Here is a 19574-nt window from a genome sequence, read left to right as displayed (position 1 = left end):
GAGGGAGAGAGAGAGAGAGAGAGATAGAGAGCGAGAGCGAACACGTGCACGAGAGCAGGGGAGGGGCAGAGAGAGAGGGAGACACAGAATCCAAAGCAGGCTCCAGGCTCTGAGCTGTCAGCACAGAGCCTGACATGGGGCTCGAACTCACAAACAGCAAGATCATGACATGAGTTGGACGCCGAGCCACCCAGGTGCCCCTGTAAATGAAGTTTTATTGAACACAATCATGCCCATTCATTTGTGCATGGCTTATGACTATATTAGCACCATATGGCAGAGGTTGAGAAGCTGTGACAGAGACCATATGGCCTACAAAGTCTAAAATATTTACTATTTGGTACTTTACAGAAAAAAGCTGCCACACCTAATTTAAATGACCCAGCTGTTGGAAAAATAAATAGGTTGCATGCAAAGTGCTTAGCCTAGTCCCTTGCCTATAAGGTAATCATATATCTATTAACTTCTTCCTCAGCAAAGCTATAGTCTAACTGCATAAACATTTTAGCACATCTACTGTCTAAAGGTCGTAAACCTCCTTAACATTTTCAATTTTTTTCCTTAGTATAAACTCATATGGTGTCTGAAAATACAAAATAAATGATACATACTTCTTGCTAGATCTAGATATCTATCTAGCAAGACCACCTAGAGGAACATTTGCTCTGTTATTCCAAAGCAGCAAATTCTTTTGATTTTTTCTTCCCAAATGTGGCTATTTTTTCTTAAGGAGAATCCTCAAATATTAACTAATTCATACTAGCTCCTTTCTCCTTCAACTACAACTACATACATTATAAGAAATGAAGAGAGTAAAGAATCTTTGGAACAAGGTGTAACAATAATGCGAAATTCACTTCTGAAAAAGAAACAAGTCTTCTCAGCTCTACTGTTGCATGACAGGAGGAGGCAGGCTGAAGGAGGTGGCGTGGGGAGTCCTTAACATATGGGACCAAAGAGCCAATTTACTGTCAGGATAATCCAAGGAAAGAGTTTTAACCTAATCATTCAGGTAATTACAATTATTTAGAGTCACTTTTCCAGCACTTGCTGAAAGAAGTCCACAGGAAAAACCTAGACAGTACAGGAGTCACCTTTTCAAACATGCTGAAGAGATAGCACTTAGTTTTCCTGAGTTAGGCACTACAGTTTAAACAGAAATGCTAAAAAGCAATGCCTAATATAATTACTTCCTGAAACCATGTTTATAAATAATCCAGTCTTCATTCAGAAAAGAACTAACATTTATCAAAATCAAGCCAAAAAAAAACCTCCCAACCACCAAACCATACTCTGAGGCAATAAGGAGCCATAAAAAGTTCAAACATATAACATATTTTCAGAAGAAAAAGATAAAAACTTATTTCTTATAAATATTTATTTTTAAGTAAGTATTTAGTTGAAAATAATAGTTTTATATCTACATTTAATAACTCAGACAAAGCCCTCAGGATGTTAAGGGTCCTTTTAATGTGCCTTTTAAAATATACTAGGTCAAGCAATAAATTCTTAATAACAAGATATTTATTATAATTTCTAAGTTTCCATTAATACGGCTTACCTTACTTACAAATCACATTTTACTTATTAGTATCCACTTAACTGTTGGTATGTAATGTGTAAGTTATATGGTGGTAAAAACTTAAAAAAAAAATTCCATGCCTTAGACTTGACATCCTGGGCCTATTTTCTCCATTTGTGTCATATGAGAGACACTTCACGGTAACTTTGTGGTATTCTAATAGAAAAGTTCTATGACAGGGGTGTCTGGGTGGCTCAGTTGGTTGGGCATCCGACTTCGGCTCAGGTCATGATCTCACAGTTCGTGGGTTTGAGCCCTGAGTCGGGCTCTGTGCTGACAGCTGGTTCAGAGCCTGGAGCCTGCTTCCAGTTCTGTGTCTCCCTCTCTCTGCCCCTTCCCTGATCACGCGGTCTTTCTCTCTCAAAAATTAATAAAATGTTAAAAAAATAAATAAATAAACTTCTATGACAGCAGGATAATTTAAGTGCTTTCTTAATTGTTAAATAGCTCAAGTCAGTTATGATAGAATGCGCTCTTAGAAGAGAAGCTTCTTTGGATTTACATTAATGGTAAGTAACTTTCTTCTCTCCACAACAGTAAATGGAAGGTGGTTCTTCATACACAATATACAGACTTAGACTGACCATGGAAATCCTTCATTTACTGAGATGAGGGAGATATCGAAAGATAAACCAGATCTTTATCAAGACTTACTGCTTGACTTAGCTCCTGAAAAAAGTCCTTTCAAATAAATATGACAAAATAATGTTCTTAAGTATCTGAGTAGGTATAAAGGATTCATTATCATGTTATATACAAGTATTCACATAAGAAATCCCCAAGGTGAAAGAAGTATTGTACGAGTATCACAAGGCATATTTTAAAATAAAGGTTATCATTTTCACCTTGTTTTTGAATTCTCCATTAAAAGCAAACTGGTTTTCTGGTTTTCCTTCTGGCACCTTATAAAATCTGAGCCAATTAAGTGTAGCTTCCAAGTAACCTGGTTTGTACTTCTTGACATCATCAATATCTGCAAGCGAACAAACAAAAGACTTTGTTAAAAATTGAAATTCATTCCTATTAGTGGTAGAGCACTGGATGGAGGGGTCCACCTCTGCTTCTAGCCAGCAGCATGATCATCATGTATCAAACCCCCTCTGGACCAGAGGGCTTTTTTCATATGTAAAATACTACTCCTCTCTACAAACATTTCTTAAGCACTTCCAGTACAGGGTATAAGCAGATGAAGACAACAAAGTTCTTTCCCTCAAGGAGCTCAGAGGTTCCGATTAAAGGAAACAGACAACAAACAGCAATGAAGAGAGATTAAGTGAGATATACTTAAAGATGACATCATTCTGTGAGCAATGGAGGGCTCAGAGTAAGGTAAGTTACATCAGGATCTGTGTTTTAGACATACTAAGCTAAAGGAACACAGAAGATAAAACGGAAAGGGCGGTCCCCCGAGGAAAACATACTAAAGTCACATGAGAAGGGTTTCTCTCTCCCTCCCTCTCTCTTTCTCTCTCTCACACCAAATACTTAGTTTTGTTTTGTTTTGTTTTTGAGAGAGCAGGAGTAGGGGAGAGGGGCAGAGGGAGAGGGAGATAATCTTAAACAGGTTCCACACCTAGAGTGCAGCCTGATGTGGGGTTCAGTCTCCAAAAGCGAGATCATAAACTGAACTGAAATAAAGAGGCAGACGCTTAACCAACTGAGCCCCCAGGTGCCCCAGTAAGTTTCTCATTATGTGTCAGACACTGTTCTAAGCAGTGAAATAGAACAGTAAACAGAAATACGCCCTTCTCTCATGGTTTATACGGTAGGAAGAAACAGACAACAAATAAACAAATATACAAAGGTAAGTGGTGAAAGTCTGAAGAAAAATAAAGTAGAATATGGAAGAGAATGCAAACGGCAATTTTAAACAAAGTGATGTCTAGATGGTTTAGTTTTTCAATTTATTTTCTGTAATGATTTTCAGAATTTATTTTTAAGTTCTACTGAAAACAGCTTAAAAATTGGAATGATAAGAAAAGATTAGCATGGCCCCTACACAAGGATGACAAATTCATGAAGCATTTCCTATTTGAAAACAAAGAACTTAACCATCACATTTTGAGCATATTTACTATATTCACTTATACATAACTGGAAATAGTACTATATTAATAAAAGACCCTTCCCCAAAAGAGGTCTCCAAGGAATATACCTGTTCCAATAAATACCAACTCAGAAAGTATGGGAAATAACTAAATGAAAGAAGTCTTTACTCACCACCAGACTGTGACTTATGGGAAACAATATAAAATGGCAGACTTGGCAGCACTCGAAAAATTAAAGTTATAACTAAAAGAAGACGATGATACCAAGCATTCGGATAATTTAAAGATCACTTGGTTTCAGACTAGCTCATCCAATACTGTGGGAATCCCTAAGCACTAGGCATGATGGGGAAAGCAAGCATTTTGCAGGCATGAGGTGGACAGGACGCTTGCCTTTTGCCTGTTATGAAAAGGTCTGGGAAGGGTTACATACGCCTCCAGAAGGCAGGTGTTTGGCGTGAGTGAGCCGAATGTGGTAAGGCATGTAAGGATGGCAGAAACCATGGCAAACACGAGACTGGATATATTGTCTAAGGCATTCAAATTTAAAAATTTTATAATACATTAATGGTCCGCACATCTATCTGAAGTAATTCTAGGGCAAAGAGCAGAAATCTTATAACTAAGGGGAAAAATAATCACTTGAAACTGAACACGGCACACCTGCTCTATTAATCGCAGTTAATATTTATTTATTAAGTGGTGGAAGATGTTTAGGATAGTGAAGTCTAAAGATTAAGATATTATTAGTATTATACATTATATCCTAAGTCATAGAGTTCTTTGTCATGCACAAGATAGAACACTACATACTTATTTCACCTAACGCACACTGATTCCTCTTTTAAATTCTGATTTTCTACTTATTGTGTTGAAAGTGCTTCTTTCTAAAGTGAGCTTTCTAATGATCATTTTACTACGTTCTGTATTTTTGCAAAATCTCTCTTAAATTGACTACTGGGTTCTTCCAATGCATTGTCTTCTTAAAAGGAAAAGGAAACATAAAAACCTAGAATTATGCATGTAGATTGCTCTGCAAAGTGAGGCAAGAGGATTTTAGATATGAAAGGCCAGGGATAGCCCCTGATAAAACTTCAGTAAATTTTTTTTTTAGTTTATTTATTTATTTATTTAGAGAGAGCATGAGTGAGTGCACAAGCAGGGAGAGAGGCAGAGAGAGAGGGAGAGAGAATCCCAACCAGGCTCCATGCTCAGCATTGAGCTCAATGCAGGGTTCGCTCTCACAACTGTGAGATCATGATCTGAGCTGAAATCAAGAGGACACTTAACCGACTGAGCCACCTGGGCCCCCAGATTTTAGTAAATTCTGAGATGAAGTGTCGGAGCAATTCATTCAAATATCTAGAAAGGGAGTCCTGGGAAGAAGACAGGAAGTGCCAATACTCTGAGGTATGGTTGTGCTTAAAATGCCTAAGGATGACAGTAAGTAAGCCCTGTGTTTGGAGCAGAGTGAAGAAAGAATGTTAGGAGATGAGATCAGAGAAGCAAGCAGCCCAGGCCAGTCACAAGGGACTCTGAGGGCCATTCTTTTACTCTGACATAAGAAGCCTTTAGAGGGCTCTGGGCCAAAGAGTACAGATTAGGAAGATTGCTCTTTCTGCCATGTAGGGAAAAGATCATAAAGAAAGGAGTGGAAGTAGGCAATTCAGTCTTTGTAGATGAAATACAATGAGGGCCTAAATAAATGACAGTTGTACAGAGGTGGTGACAAATGGTCAACTTTGGATATTTTTGAAAGCAGAATTGAGAGGAATCACCAATGAAAAAAAATTAAAAACAAAACCCAGTAAAGATCAGACTTACATAAAATTTAAAGTATCGAAGAACGAAAAAGGAATAGCTGGCCATATTAACTAAGAATCTAAGTTATAGTACAATGAATTAAGAAGTCACCTAAATATTTATCACCTTAGTTTTTTTTTAAAGCTTCATAAAAAGGTGTCAAATGGCCAACAAAGGGTATACAACCATTATATGCTTTATAACAAAATAAATGTCCAAACACAAACATTTAATTAACAAAGATTAAATGGAGTTTACTTAAGAGAATTTTTATATTAAAACTGATGATATAGAATTTATAATCATAGTTCTATATAAATCCACTGGAATATTTATAAATTTATTTATTAAATCGTAGCTATAAGGCAAAATGGAATAATGATACAATATAATAACAAATTTAAAAGTTCAATTTGGCTTTTCCAAATCCAGTGCTCTCTAGTTTAATTTAATTTTAACTAATTTTGACTTAGGAATTTACAAAAGCAAAGAAATTAAAGTTACTTAGTCAAAGCCTATCATTCTATCTCTGTAAACATTAGAGGATCATAACACTTTACATTTTTAAAAGGCAATCTTTGTGACTTAGTTTTTCCTTCATCAGAGACAGTGGTATACCTTTCATGTCATTAGGTTTCTTTTCCATATAAACCAATTTATTTGTTTTTAAAACCTAAAAGAGTGTCGCAAATTGTGATCTATTAAGCAAAAAAGAAAAAGAAAGTGGTTGGTGAACTAAAGTTTCTTCTGTTCTTTTTTTTATTAAAAATACACTCTCTCACACCAGGAGATTCTAGTCACATGTGTTTGCCAGGACTTCAAGTCTACCCAGATTTCAGAAACAAATGATGTAAAAGGTGAAAAATCAAGCTGATAAGGTTCATTTTATACATACAACCCATCAAAAATGAAAAAGAAATACCTAAAATATGAGATCTTTTTAATCTAGAGATATGTTAAGGTACCAATGAATCTATGATTCTGAATTTTAACAAACAAAACATTAAGAAATTTTAAGCATGAGAAAATTAGGCCAACATACCTGGTAAGCAAATATAATACATCTACAGATCAACAATAAAGCATTTTAAATAACTCTCTTGCCTTCTAAAAAAAAAAACACTACCCAGTCCCTTCACCTTTTTGTATAATTAAAAATAGAATATTGAAAAATAAAGAAAAGAAAAATATACTCTTCTGTTATTTACTTAAAAAAATTTTGGTCCAAAAAAAATTCTAATATTCAGAGAACAATGAAAATACGAACACTCAAAGTTTTTAAGAAGAAAGCAGGTAAATTAGGAAGAACATCCCATTTGGAATCAGACAGCACCAAGTTCAAATTCCAGTTTTGGAATTCATATATTGCATCGTCTTGGGAAAGTACATTATTTTGTGCATTTTCTTCCATAAAGTGGAGAGAATCAAAGTTACTGTCAGGATTAAATAAAACAATATATTAAAAATCATTTAATAAAAAATAAGGGATCACTCTTAAGAAATATTTATTATCATCCTTCCAATCCCCTAAAACCTCTTCCATGGAATGTAGACAAAATTATATTCACAGGCAAACCTAGAGCCTTCCATTCTTTGTCTCTCAAAAATAAAAAAACATGATTAATAATTTAGAAAATTACTGAACATGCTTTCCTTAATACTGATGGTTACTTTATGTTTAACGTGTATGATTCGACTGAGAAATCAATGTAAACAATGTAAATAAGCACTAAAAATAACATGAAAGGCACCTGGATACATACGTGCACACACACACATGCATAACTAATCATAACCTTTTTCTATAAATACTTTTATTCTTATGGTAGAGATGGGGCCTCAAATGCATTTGTAATTAACTTCTTATCTAATGACAAATGCATGTACCTTTATTTCTAGTTCTCGTCAAGTGTTTTCATTTTTATCATGTTTAAATTAAAACAACCACTTTTTTAAAACATTTGGAACAGAGAGGAAATAAATATGTAAATAAAATCCCTTTATTTCTGAAATGAGACTCACTCAATTCAAGTATATGAACCAAATTATCAACAATGAAAAACAATGCCCCAACTTTCTGAAGCATTTCTCTTCACAGAAAACAGAAACCTCTGACAAAGATAAGGCACGGATTTCATGTTTCAACATACAGGTTAACCAACATTAAGATAAAGAACAAAAGAAGAGAAAACCAAAAATACTCAAAAACAAGATAAGCACCCTGTAGACTCAGTATGGGACAAAAATACCTTTTGGGCAAAAGCAAGATGGCTATGTGATTCCATGCACGTACTAGGGTATGTCTGAGACTCCTAATCAAGAAGAAAAACAGCCAACAGAAACCAGTCCCGAGACGGCCTATGCTAATGAGGATTCTAAAGAAGTTGTTTCAGATATGTTTAAGGACTTTTAAAAAATATGGTTATGATGCATGTGGAAATTTCAGTGAAGGAAACAAAAAAAACTATAAAATTATCAGAAAAATGAACCAAATGAGGAAGTATATGAGTGAAAAGTCAGATGGGTTTAATAGCAAAACTTGGATATAGCAAAATAATAGTAATAATAATGATAATAAAATAAAAAAATCACAGAAGCAGAAAATAAAACAATAGAAATTATCCTGTCTGAAGAATAATAAGGAATAAAGACTGAAAAGACATAAAGAGAGCTGTAGTGACCTGTGAGACAAAAGTGGTCAAAACAGTGTATTTGGAGTCTCAGAATGAAGGTGAGAGAGAATAGGGTGAAAAAAATAACGGCAAATAATTACTCACATGTGGTAAAAACATGAACTTACATATCCACAAAGTTCAGTATACTCTAAGCAGGATAAATAGAAAAGAAAGGACACTACTTAGCATATCAAAGAAAAATCACTGAAATCCAAAAATGAGAAAATCTTTAAAACAGCCTGAGAAAAACATCATATACTCTGGGTAACAATACATTGACTGTTGACTTCTCATCAGAAACAATGGAGACCAAAAGAAAATGGAACATTTTTGTAAAGATCCCTTTAACTCAAAAGTCTATATCCAGTGAAACTACACTCCCCACCCCACCCCCCGCCCCAAAAGGGTGAGAAAAGACAATACTGGATCAATACAATGAAGAGAATTAGTCACCAGCAGAACCACACTACAAACATTGCTGTAGTGGGGGAACCTGGGTGGCTTGGTTGAGCACCCGACTCTTGATTTCAGCTCAGGTCATGATCCCAGGACTGTGGGACTGTGCCCCACAGCATTGGGGCTCAGTGCAGAGCCTGCTTAAGATTCTCTCCCTCTCTCCCTCTGCCCTCTAAGATAAAAATTGAAAAAAAAAAACTATAAGAAAATGCTGAAGTACTATAGTTGAAGGTAAAGGACACCAAATGGCAACTACAGATCTTCAGTTTCTGTTTCTGTAATAAAATATATGGGTATGGACAAGGCAAATATGTGGGTAAATGTAGAAGAATACCCATGTGTGTGTATGCTTTTCCTAATTTCTTTAAAAGACATTTTATTATTTAAGACGATATAAAACAAAAGCACAAAGGATGGATGGAGGCTCTGGGAGCATCTGGCTGTCTCACGCAGCTGCTGGAAGGAGTGCAAGGCGACAGAGCCCCTTTGGTAAACAGTGTAACAGTTTCTCACGATATTAAGCATATAATTTTCATCTGACCCAGTAACCCTATTCCTAGGTATTTCCCTAAGAGAAGTGAAAACCTATGTTCACACAAAGACTTGTATTTAAATTTTCACAGCAACTGTATTTGTATTATCCCAAGACGGGAACCCCAAATTTCCATTCAGTAGATGAATAAACTGTGGTATATCTACACAATGGAACACTATTCAGCAATCAAATGAAACAAAGTATACTGATTACACACAATATACATGAATCTCCAAAGCATTATGCAAAGAATGGATATGTACACATACAGAAATGCACACGACTCTAAGGAAACAAAACTGCAGTCGTTGAAAAACTCCATAATTTTAAGTATATTTTCTCCCTCTAAAATAAGCTATTGTAATGAAAAAATTACGATTAAAAACCTAGACACGAACCTAACATAAAATATAACAAGATCTTAGTAATCTGTAGAAAAAAATTAAAATGCGGTTTTTATCTAGATTATTTCCACCAAACTACAACATGAACGGAGGGAAGCATATAATCAGCTGTGGATTTTTTGTTTTTATTTTTAGATAAAAACCATAGCATAAATGTAATGCTATATCTTTTTGCTCGTATTATTTAAAAGGAAGAAGATACTAGAAAATGGCCACATGCTTGAAATTCTGTCCAAAGAAGACAAAAAAAAAAAAAAAAAAAGGTAAAAAGACTTTCCAATTCTATGGGATTTAACCAAAGGAAACAACGCACAAAGCTCTCATCCCAGTACTATAGCTTCTGCTCTCACAGAGCTAAGTATGTGTACAACTGGCCTCGAACAAAATCTGTGGGAAGCAAGAACATACGTTTTTAATGATATCTTATAGACATTCCCAAGGAAGAACAGTTCCATTCCACAACACTCATTATATTTTCTGCATCACAAATAGAGGCTCTCACTCAGAATTAATAGTTTGAATAGTTTCAGTTTACTGAGATCACTAAAAGGTTTTGTTTTCCACACTGGTCTGCACATCTATGCTGCCTCATAGTACACAGACTGATGAACTCAGTAACCCTCACTTTATTCCTGTTTCCTTCTCCATTACCCTTTTCCACTGATTCTACTCTTATCAACACCTGTACTAAGAATATATATTAATATCATGAAAAACAATGGAAATTAACACACAGCAGAATAAGAAATACCAAACAAAGTAATCCTACACAGAGGCCTATTGGTATTGTATCAGAAAAACCTCCTGGAAAAGACCTGGTAGATTTTTTCCCCAAAAATATATTCATTGCCATTTCATAAGAAATGCACAACCAGTATAGTAAGAATCATTCGGGTGCCTTAAGTACAGAAGAAATTCAAATAATTTTTCTAATCTGGTTTTAATTTTGAATCATTTAACAGAAGGGCTGAAAACTCAGGCTTGGGGTCAGACAGATCTCCAACGAAGTTCCAGCTCCATCATCTAAGAGCTGCCCTAGAGAACTTAAAAATGCGCCCATGTCCCAAGAAATTTACCTCATAATCCTTTAATTTAAACTGTGTCTCCTTCAGTACTATCTTTGAAGATAATTTATTTAGAGCTTTCCACTTTAAAAGAAGGCTGAAATTAATGAATCAAAAATATTTCTGGGTGGAAATATTGGTGGCTCTATCAGTTAAGGGTCTGACTCTTGGTTTCAGCTCAGGACACGATCCCACAATCATGTGGGATGGAGCTTCGCATCAGGCTCTGCACTGACAGTGCGGCGTCTGCTTGGAATTGTCTCTCCCTCTCTCTCTGCCCCTTCTTCTCCCCCTCTCTCAAAATAAATAAATAAACATTTAAACAAAAATAAAAATATTTCCCAGAATAACCAAAATTTAAGAAGTGGGAAAAATGCTAGGTATCATTTACCGATTTATCAGGTACCGATAAATCCTGCGTTTTTAGAGTTGAAGAAACTAAAGCTTCCAGAGCTTATCGGACTTTCCCACAGTCAGCTAACAAACACAAGAGAGGATTTTAGAATTTAGGTCTCCCCTACCCTTCACCATACCACAAGAATGTGACTGAAACTTAAAAAACACTGGAAGAGGTCAAGGTTTAAAAAAGAAGCAAGATATTCCCAGTAACGTAATTCTATTCTTAATTATAGTACATTTTACTCAATTTGTCCCTGTTCCTTAAACTACCTCCTCCCACACCCCATCCCTACATACCCATGCCTATTCAGGTATACTTATTAATGAAATCAAAGGAATGAAGATCAAAAAAGCCATCCTTTTTACTGGGACCTCTAATCATAATTAACTCACTAATGACTACATTATTTAAGAGCAAACGGTCAGCACTCCCAGCAACACTGTACAAGACCACAGATACGTGCAACTACCCGACAGTTTTGCAGAGGAGTGGGATGCGGTGAACAGCATGGGCTCCGGAGCCCAGCGGGATTCCAGTGGCTCCCTGTAAGACTGCAGACAAGTTTCTAACAAAGAATTCCCCCTCCCCAGGGCCTCAGTTCCTTAATCTGAAAAAGGTGGGGGAGACAGGATCACATTTTGCTGAGCTTATGCAAATATTAAACAGATACTCCCAAACAAGCACTCAGCATAATCACTAGACATGCAGTCATTGTTACAGAAATGTTAGCGCTTTCAGGATGACGTGGTGACGTGCCAGCCCCTTCCTGTGCCAGAGTCCACGCGCAGAAAAGCATACTGAACTCCATTCCTGCTGGTTCTAAAGGTTAACACAAGTATGTTCCTTTAACAGTTCTCTGCTATTCTCTACTTTTTCTCCCTAAATAACAGTATTAAATTGTGTTTCAAAAAGTAAGAAAATCAAACACCATGTAAATTTGCTTATTTTTAAGATAACTACACGAACACTAAGTGTTCATTTAACAAATGAAAATTTGAACCGAACAGATTTGGTTTTCACATGTTTATTATTACTGCTTCGAAAGACATAAAAGAACTATGTAATTTTATTTGACTTTTAAATTTCTCTAAAAGCGGAAACTCTACATACATTAAATACAGATAAATTCTGAGACTGCTAAGACAAGTACAATGCTGGCCGTTGAAAACGTCCCAATTGCCTAATTTTCACTAATTCCATTTTTACTCATGTAATTCATTCATTATCAATATAAGTGTTCTAATTTCAATTTTTCCCTTAAATTTTTGTTTTTAGAAACTGTAAAATCACTCCACAAGCAACAGTTTAAAAACAGAACATTGTTTTCATTTAAAGATGAACCAAAAGAAATCTTTAAGACTCTGCAAGCTGAAGTAACTTATAGGCCTAAATTACCTCCTATGAGGTTACTTCACCTGACGTAAGGTCCTTAGGCATCACTGGCATTCTGAAGAGGCTCCAACATCTGTCTGGGGAGTATGTGAAACTCGACATTACAGAAGGTGGTTAATTTAACCAAAGGAGAAATTACACATGCCCTAGCATTTCAGTCTTCTTAAAAAGCTCTGAACTTGGTTATTTCATAACCAAGTACTATTATCCCTAACGGCCGAGGCATTCTCTAGTAACAATTTGGGAGCCCGGGAGTCTTATTAACTCTTTCAGGCCATCGAGGTAACATCAAGAGGATTAGAGCCTGGAACCTAGTTACAGTGTGTTAGAAGGTCTTAGTGCTCTCCAGGTGTTACTGAGCCAGCCAAAGTGACCGATTTTCTATCAGGGAACACAAGATACTTGTTTTTAAAAGTTCTTTAGACTTTTCTTTTTAGATTTTCGCAGTTTCAGATGGAAAAAAATCTTGAAGATTTAAATAAGATTAAAATTACAGAAATACAGGCAGCAATCACAGTTTCTTCCTAGTTGAAATGCGTTGTCTGACGCAACGGCTAGTTTCAGGTCAGTCATGTCAAAGTTGAGAACTATCAATATCAGGCCGGCCATTACAGTGGACCTACCGCAGTGGGCACGTATGTCCATTGAGATCAAAGAAGTTATTTCATAATACAACCCTACAACCTCCTTGTAGAATTGTAGCCCAAATAAATTTTAAAAATATATACAGAAATAGGGAAGGACATACTGTCAATAAATTAAAACAGACTTTCTTTTTTCCAAAAAGAAAACTTTGTTACTGATCATGTCAAAAAATAGCTTCTTTTTTCTTAAGGTGGTGGAAATTAACTTGGGATTTATTTTTTAAATGTCTAAAAAATAATGAAAATGTATAAAGAGTAATAAAAACATCTCTAAAAATTCCTGTATTACACACATCCTTAGAAAACTACAGAATTAAAAAAAAACATAGATAGCTATCCTTTCCCCTACTGATTTTAACCTTTCTCCTTATTGACCTAACAATAATGCCAAGTATAAACTAATGTTTACACTATTGTAAAAATCGGTTACTCCTTTGTGATAAGATTCCAATTCAGACACTCATTGTTTTAAGTTATTGCAAGAGATATTTTAAAGTTATTTAAGTAGAAAGTGACCCAGAAAAAGACATTTCTGACATGTATGGACTCAGAATCAATCTCCCATCTGCTTCATGTAAAAATTTTTGGAAAATGTACATCAGCCAACAATGAAAATGAAAAAGAGGACATGAAAGAATCTAAGAACAAACAGAACCATTAACTCCGGGCAATGAAGAGAAGCCCGTGATGATGGCTGTGCAGCAGCAAGCTATTCTCCGTGGCCAGAATCAGTACAATAAAGGAAGTGAATAACAGTATTATTCACGTATACACTATGCTATTTCTTACTTTTCAATTTTCAGATTCAAGAGACAAAATATGAAAAACAGTTAAAGAACAGATCTTACACATGATAAAAGTAGTCACTGTGGAGCGACTGTACAGTTCAGAGAAATCGGTCTGCAAAGGACCGAGAAGTGGCACAGAAACCTCAGCGCCCTGGTTCTTCGCTGGGCAACCACAGTCAGCGTTCAAATGAACGGAGCGGTAAATACTGCCCAAGTGTAATACTTAGAGCTTTTAAGATAATTGAAGAAGAAATACAGCAACATAATTTAAAAACACAGAAGAAGTTAAATTCCTCAGTTTTCAAAGCCGCAATCTGAGTCAAAAGGAAAAGATAGAAGGTAAGAAATACAAGGCTTAGGATAGAGAAGCAACTGTGCAGAGGAACTAAAAACATATAGGGAAGAAGATAGAAGAAGTCAGACTGGGGTGAGAAATGGGAAGGAGAATTGTACTTTTTATTTTCTATACCTCTTTACACTTCTGAGTTTTTATTTCCAAGCATATGATTATTTTTATAATGAAAAAAGCCATCCAAAACACTGTGTTTGTGATTTTGGAAGGTTAAATGTGGAAGGGACACAATAAATTGTTTAAATGTTGCTTAATTTACAATTAAATATAGTTAATTTTCAAAGATGTAGAGAACAGCAACAAACTTTTGGTATCTGTTAGCTAATATTTATTTAATTATATTAGTCCAAATATACATTTTTATCTTACTGCAATAAAATCACACGTTGTTCTAATAGGTATTTCATCTAATCTCAAAATCAAGAAACTGATTCCTTTGTTTATCTGTAAGGTTTCCTCTCCCCTGCCAAAGGTCTATTTTTAATCTGTAATGTGTAAAATAAGCCATATGCTTACAATACTTAAGCTCCTACTGAACTATACACTAGGTACCTTTACAAGATAAATTGACTGTTAAATTCCTTCACAAATTTAGGAAGCTTTCAACCCCTGCAATTACTGAGCATCTCTCAGTTCTCTTCCCCCCCCCCCCCCCCCCCCCCCCCCGCCTTTAGTAGGTGCTAGTGAAAACACAGAGAACACAGCAGGCTGAGGAATGAAGACAAAAAGTAAAAGTAAGAATGATTATTGTCAGGGGCACCAGGGTAGCTCAGTTGGTCGAGCGTCCAACTCTTGGTTTGGGCTCAGGTCATGATCTCTAGTTCGTGAGTTCATGCCCCACATCAGGGTTCGAGTCCCACATCAAGCTCCGTGCTATGTGGACCCTACTTGGGATTCTCTCTCTTCTCCCCCTCTCTTTTTAATAAATAAATAAAACTAAAAAAAAAAGGATTGCTGTCAATTAATATTTGCTTAAGCAGCAGGACAACAAAAATTGTCTTTTGTCTGAAATAATTGAGAGAACAGCTGGATCATGTCTGAATGATACAACAAATATAAACACAAACTTGAGATTAGAAGCACCTGGGTGACTCAGTTAAGCATCTGACTTTGGTTCAGGTCGTGATCTCACAGTTTGTGAGTTCAAGCCCCGTGTCGAGCTCTGTGCTGACAGCTCAGAGTCTGGAGCCTGCTTCACGTTCTGTGTCTCCTTTTCTCTCTGCCCATTCCTAACTTGTGCTCTGTCTCTCTTTGTCTCTTAAAAATTATGTAAAAAAAAAAAAAAGTTGAAAAAAACCAAAAAACTTGTAAATTAAAAATAAAGGCTGCCACATAAAGTCATCTAGTATTCTATGCTTTGTAACTTAAGAAAATTTCTACTACAATTTCTTCAGCCTTTCACTTTGTGCCTACATCTATTGTTTTCTTGTGTCACTGTAAAAAGAAGAGAAAAAAGAAAATTCAGTACAGATATGTACAATATATTACAATAAGGTGAAGACAAAAGGAATAACAATGAAACACTTAAAACCCTTAAAATTAAAGAATAACTTACTTTACACAATCTACATATATAAGAATACTTAAGGTACTACCTAGAGTGAGCACTATGCAAATATCCTTGAAGTAAATAATATCCATTTCTTTCAGGAAATAAATACAAAACACAGTGTCAGCACACTATTTCAGAGCAAAATATGTCAATAACACTCAACTAATCTTTTCAATTTTAGGATTTTAAAAGACATATGAGAAGAAGCACTGTTGTATTTTTTATGATATTAATATATGTGTTCCTTCTGGTGAATGAAAAAAAAAGTCCTTTTTTTCTTTCAAAACAAAGTTCTTCTAATTATTTGTGTCTGATGTCACCTCAACCTAAATAATCTTCAGTGTTCCTTCCTGTGTGTCTTCTTGTACAAGCATACACAAAAAGAATTTAGAAGATGCCAAAGTGCAAAATCCTCTCCACTCAGGACACAAACAGAATTAAAATAAAAAGAGACTTAAAATTCTTCATTCTAACCTTAGCAAACTTAAGAGAAACATAAGGTACTTATTAGCTTTATGTAATCTGGTTTCAATCGTGCTAGTTACAAAAACCACGAATTCCTACAATCAAGTAAGAATTACTTAGTATGGTATTGCAGATGTACAATGGACTTTACAGTCAAACAGAAATGAGCTCAAGTCATAGTTCTACTAGGTAATGGATGTGCAAATCTGGGCAAGTTATTTAAGTCCCTGGAGCATCCTTTAAATTAAGAATAATAATACGTCCTGGAACAGGTACGAGTGCTTGGCATACGGTAAGAGTTTAAAAAGTTAAATCACACCTCCACAGTTCTGAGCTAAAGAATAGTCCATTCCACATAGTTTCACTCGGGCTCTCGGCCTCTCCAGTTTAGAGAGGGCATCCCTTAGCAGAGTATCATAACTTCAGTGTGTCGTATCGCAAATTAGTTACTCAGATGGTATTTTGGCTGGCTGTTACATCATGATTTTATCAGTCTCATTTGAGGAGCACTTAATGCATTAAAAAATATTGAACAGTGTATTTTACTTCTCTTACTTAAGTATATACGAGAAATATGATAAAGAAATGCAAGATAAAATAATAAGACAGATAAAAAATATATATGGTATGGACTCAAGTCTCATATTTTCATTGTAGTTTTTATGTTTTAGTTTTGCCCTTGAGGTTTTTTGTACTTCACCTTATCAGACCCTTCTCTTTCTCAATTACACTCAAGAAGGGCATAAAATCTCTTGGTGTTCTATGTGCGAGAAAAGATGTTAAATGTACATAAATTGAGAGAGGTTAACACTTAAGTGTTAATGAGTTTCAGTCCATTCAGAAATGGCATATTTTCTAAATGAGGTTTAGAAGAACCCTGGAACCTGAAAAAAATATGAAGCTGAAAGAAACAAGGCTAGAAAAATAGGAGGAAAACAGTCGAAGAATAGTAACAGTGGCCATATATTCAACACGTGATGTGTACAGCCAGATGCTTTAAGTGAATCACCTCCTACTGCCGACAAGCTCACAAGTAGACAGAATCATCTCCCTTTACAGGTGACCAAACTGAAATTCACAAAGGTTAGACGATCTACCCAAAATCACTCAGATAGAAAGCACAGACAGAACTCAAACTAAGGTGCATCGGACTCCCAAGAAAGTCCACTCTTTCCCATACCAGCTATTTCTCAAACTTAAATTTCTGCGACATCAAAATTTTGTCAAAGGACAGTTATCTGGAAAGATAACACAGAACAAAAACTAGGTACAGAAATAGTTTATATCCTTGATGAACATGCCTTCCTTAGTTTTCTAGTTACTCAGATGAACAAGAGATTTAAAGAAAGAAGGAAGGAAGGAAGGAGGGAGGGAACCTACAGAAGGTATTTTCTTAGCCTGAGGTACCACCTGCCTATCTAGCCTTTTCTCTTTCTTGTTCTTCCTAGGAATATAACACAACTCAGATAGAATCATAATAGATTCCCCATTATAATCTGTGAATGAAGAGAATAAAAAAAAACACACGTAAATTTAACTCTCAAATATACAGATTCTGTTTTACATGAGCCCCCTTTAGATTCCAAGAATTCAAATGACATCCTAATTTACTTGTTTCTGGAAAGTTACAAACTTACCATGAAATTTTGCGGCTTCAGGGTCATTCACATTGATAGCAATTATTTTCCAATCTGTTTCACCCTGATCAATAAGAGCCAAAATTCCAAGGATCTTCACACGAATAACCTCTCCACGAGAAAGAACCTTTAAAAAGAAAAGAAATTCAGCATTTTCAGGGCTTTGGAGAAATTTACTCATATATCATTAAACCCATATGAAAGATTAAAAGCAGAATGAAATTTAATAAAGCTTTAATAATTAAAGATAATGTAAAAACAGTCTATAAAGGCTTTTATGATATCCCTTTTAAAATTAAGTATCTTGATCCCTTTTTGGAAACTGATGTTATTTATAGATCTTGAAATTTAATGTATTAAGCCTAGAACTCCTAATAAACAGAAAATAAACCCATGTATATCATTACATAGTATAAACATGGTTTTTGCTGCTTGGGGATAAAAAAGAGACCTGAGAATCCTTTTAAAATGCATTTTTGCAAACCATACTTATCAGTTACAAGTGAAAAGTATTAGAGTACAGCCTAAGAAGATAATGAATGACACTGAAAGAATATGTTAAAAACACCGACAAAACAGGTTTAATAAAATGCTTTAAAAAGATTTTAAAAGAAACCAAGAAATTGCATGATGTTGAAGCAGATGCTCCATGCATAAAAGTTATTTCAGTGGTCCTTCAAAGTTGGCAATGCTGTTTGTATGCATGCATCCTTCTATATCCTGTTGGCCCTACAGAATTTCACTGCAAACTAAAATTTGAACACATGCTTCAGAACAAATTCCGTCATGATTCAAGATGCAGCTTTACATTTGGAAAGCAAAGTATGCAAAAGAAAGTCATTATTGTGTCTTGAAATTTGAGAAGGAAAAAAAACCCAGATCTGAAACCATAACAACAAATAAATCCTTTCAGAACATTTGCAAAATGAATCTAAAATCTTAATACAAATCTACATGAATTTGTAATTAGTTACAACTAATTACACAAAATAGATTCGTGTCATTTCATAAAGTAAACTGAAATCTTACTTGGAGGGAAATATGCACAATTCTATTAACCAGATTCTCACATGTCTGAACAGCATTAAGTACCCATCACTATATTAAACGCTATGTAGCTTTAAAAAATCCCTGTTCTTAAAGGTTTCCAATCTTGTTGGGGACACTTATACACCTCATGCCAGGAGATTTTTTATAAAACAAAAATGTTCGAATTTGAAGTTGTCACACAACTACCAGGGTAAGGCTGGCCACACTGGTTAACTCTGTGATATATTAGATTACTGGTTGTCAACCAGAGGTAATTTGCCTCTCGAGACTATCTGACCCTGTCTGGGGACAATTTTCATTGTCAAAAACAGGGAGGTATTACTAGCATCTGATGCTAGTCCAGGGATACTGAACAGGACAGTCCACAATAATAGAATTATCCATACAAAATGTCAATGGTGCCAACAGAGGACCCCGAAGAAGACTTTGATGGCAGGGGAATTCCTAGGAATCAATCATAAAAAGCACATTACAGGGGAGGAGTCAAGATGGCAGAGGAGCAGGGATACCAGAATTTCCCTCGTCCCTCAAACACAGCAGCATTGAGGCTGTAACACTTGGAATTCAGGAATCCAGGCTACAAACTGACAGAAGAAGCTCCAGGGGCGTATGGAGACAAATGGGTGGGACAGAGCCTTACAGTGTGATTTAATTTTTTTGGTCAATTCTTTTTATATATATTCTCTTCCTTTCATCCGTCCTTCCTTCCTTCCTTCCTTCCCTATCC

The 19574-nt window shown here is 35.5% G+C and overlaps 1 protein-coding gene and 1 non-coding gene across 2 annotated transcripts in view; one reads left to right on the top strand and one right to left on the bottom strand.

Moving 5' to 3' along the window:
- Positions 1 to 19574, bottom strand: part of PPA2 (inorganic pyrophosphatase 2) — an 84928-nt gene that overhangs the window by 25208 nt on the left and 40146 nt on the right. The window contains exons 8-9 of the mRNA XM_029951392.1: positions 17798 to 17924; positions 2428 to 2555 (exon numbers count right to left, since the gene is read on the bottom strand). Of these exons, the coding sequence (XP_029807252.1) occupies positions 2428 to 2555; positions 17798 to 17924 (255 nt within the window). The remainder of the gene's footprint in view (positions 1 to 2427; positions 2556 to 17797; positions 17925 to 19574) is intronic.
- Positions 3516 to 3618, top strand: LOC115303501. The gene has a single exon (XR_003914087.1). It is a non-coding gene; the product is annotated as a U6 spliceosomal RNA (small nuclear RNA).

Source organism: Suricata suricatta, chromosome 1, assembly GCF_006229205.1.
Source record: "Suricata suricatta isolate VVHF042 chromosome 1, meerkat_22Aug2017_6uvM2_HiC, whole genome shotgun sequence".
Taxonomy (NCBI): domain Eukaryota; kingdom Metazoa; phylum Chordata; class Mammalia; order Carnivora; family Herpestidae; genus Suricata; species Suricata suricatta.
Note: the sequence above shows the minus strand (reverse complement) of the source record. Positions and strands in the feature narration are given on the sequence as shown.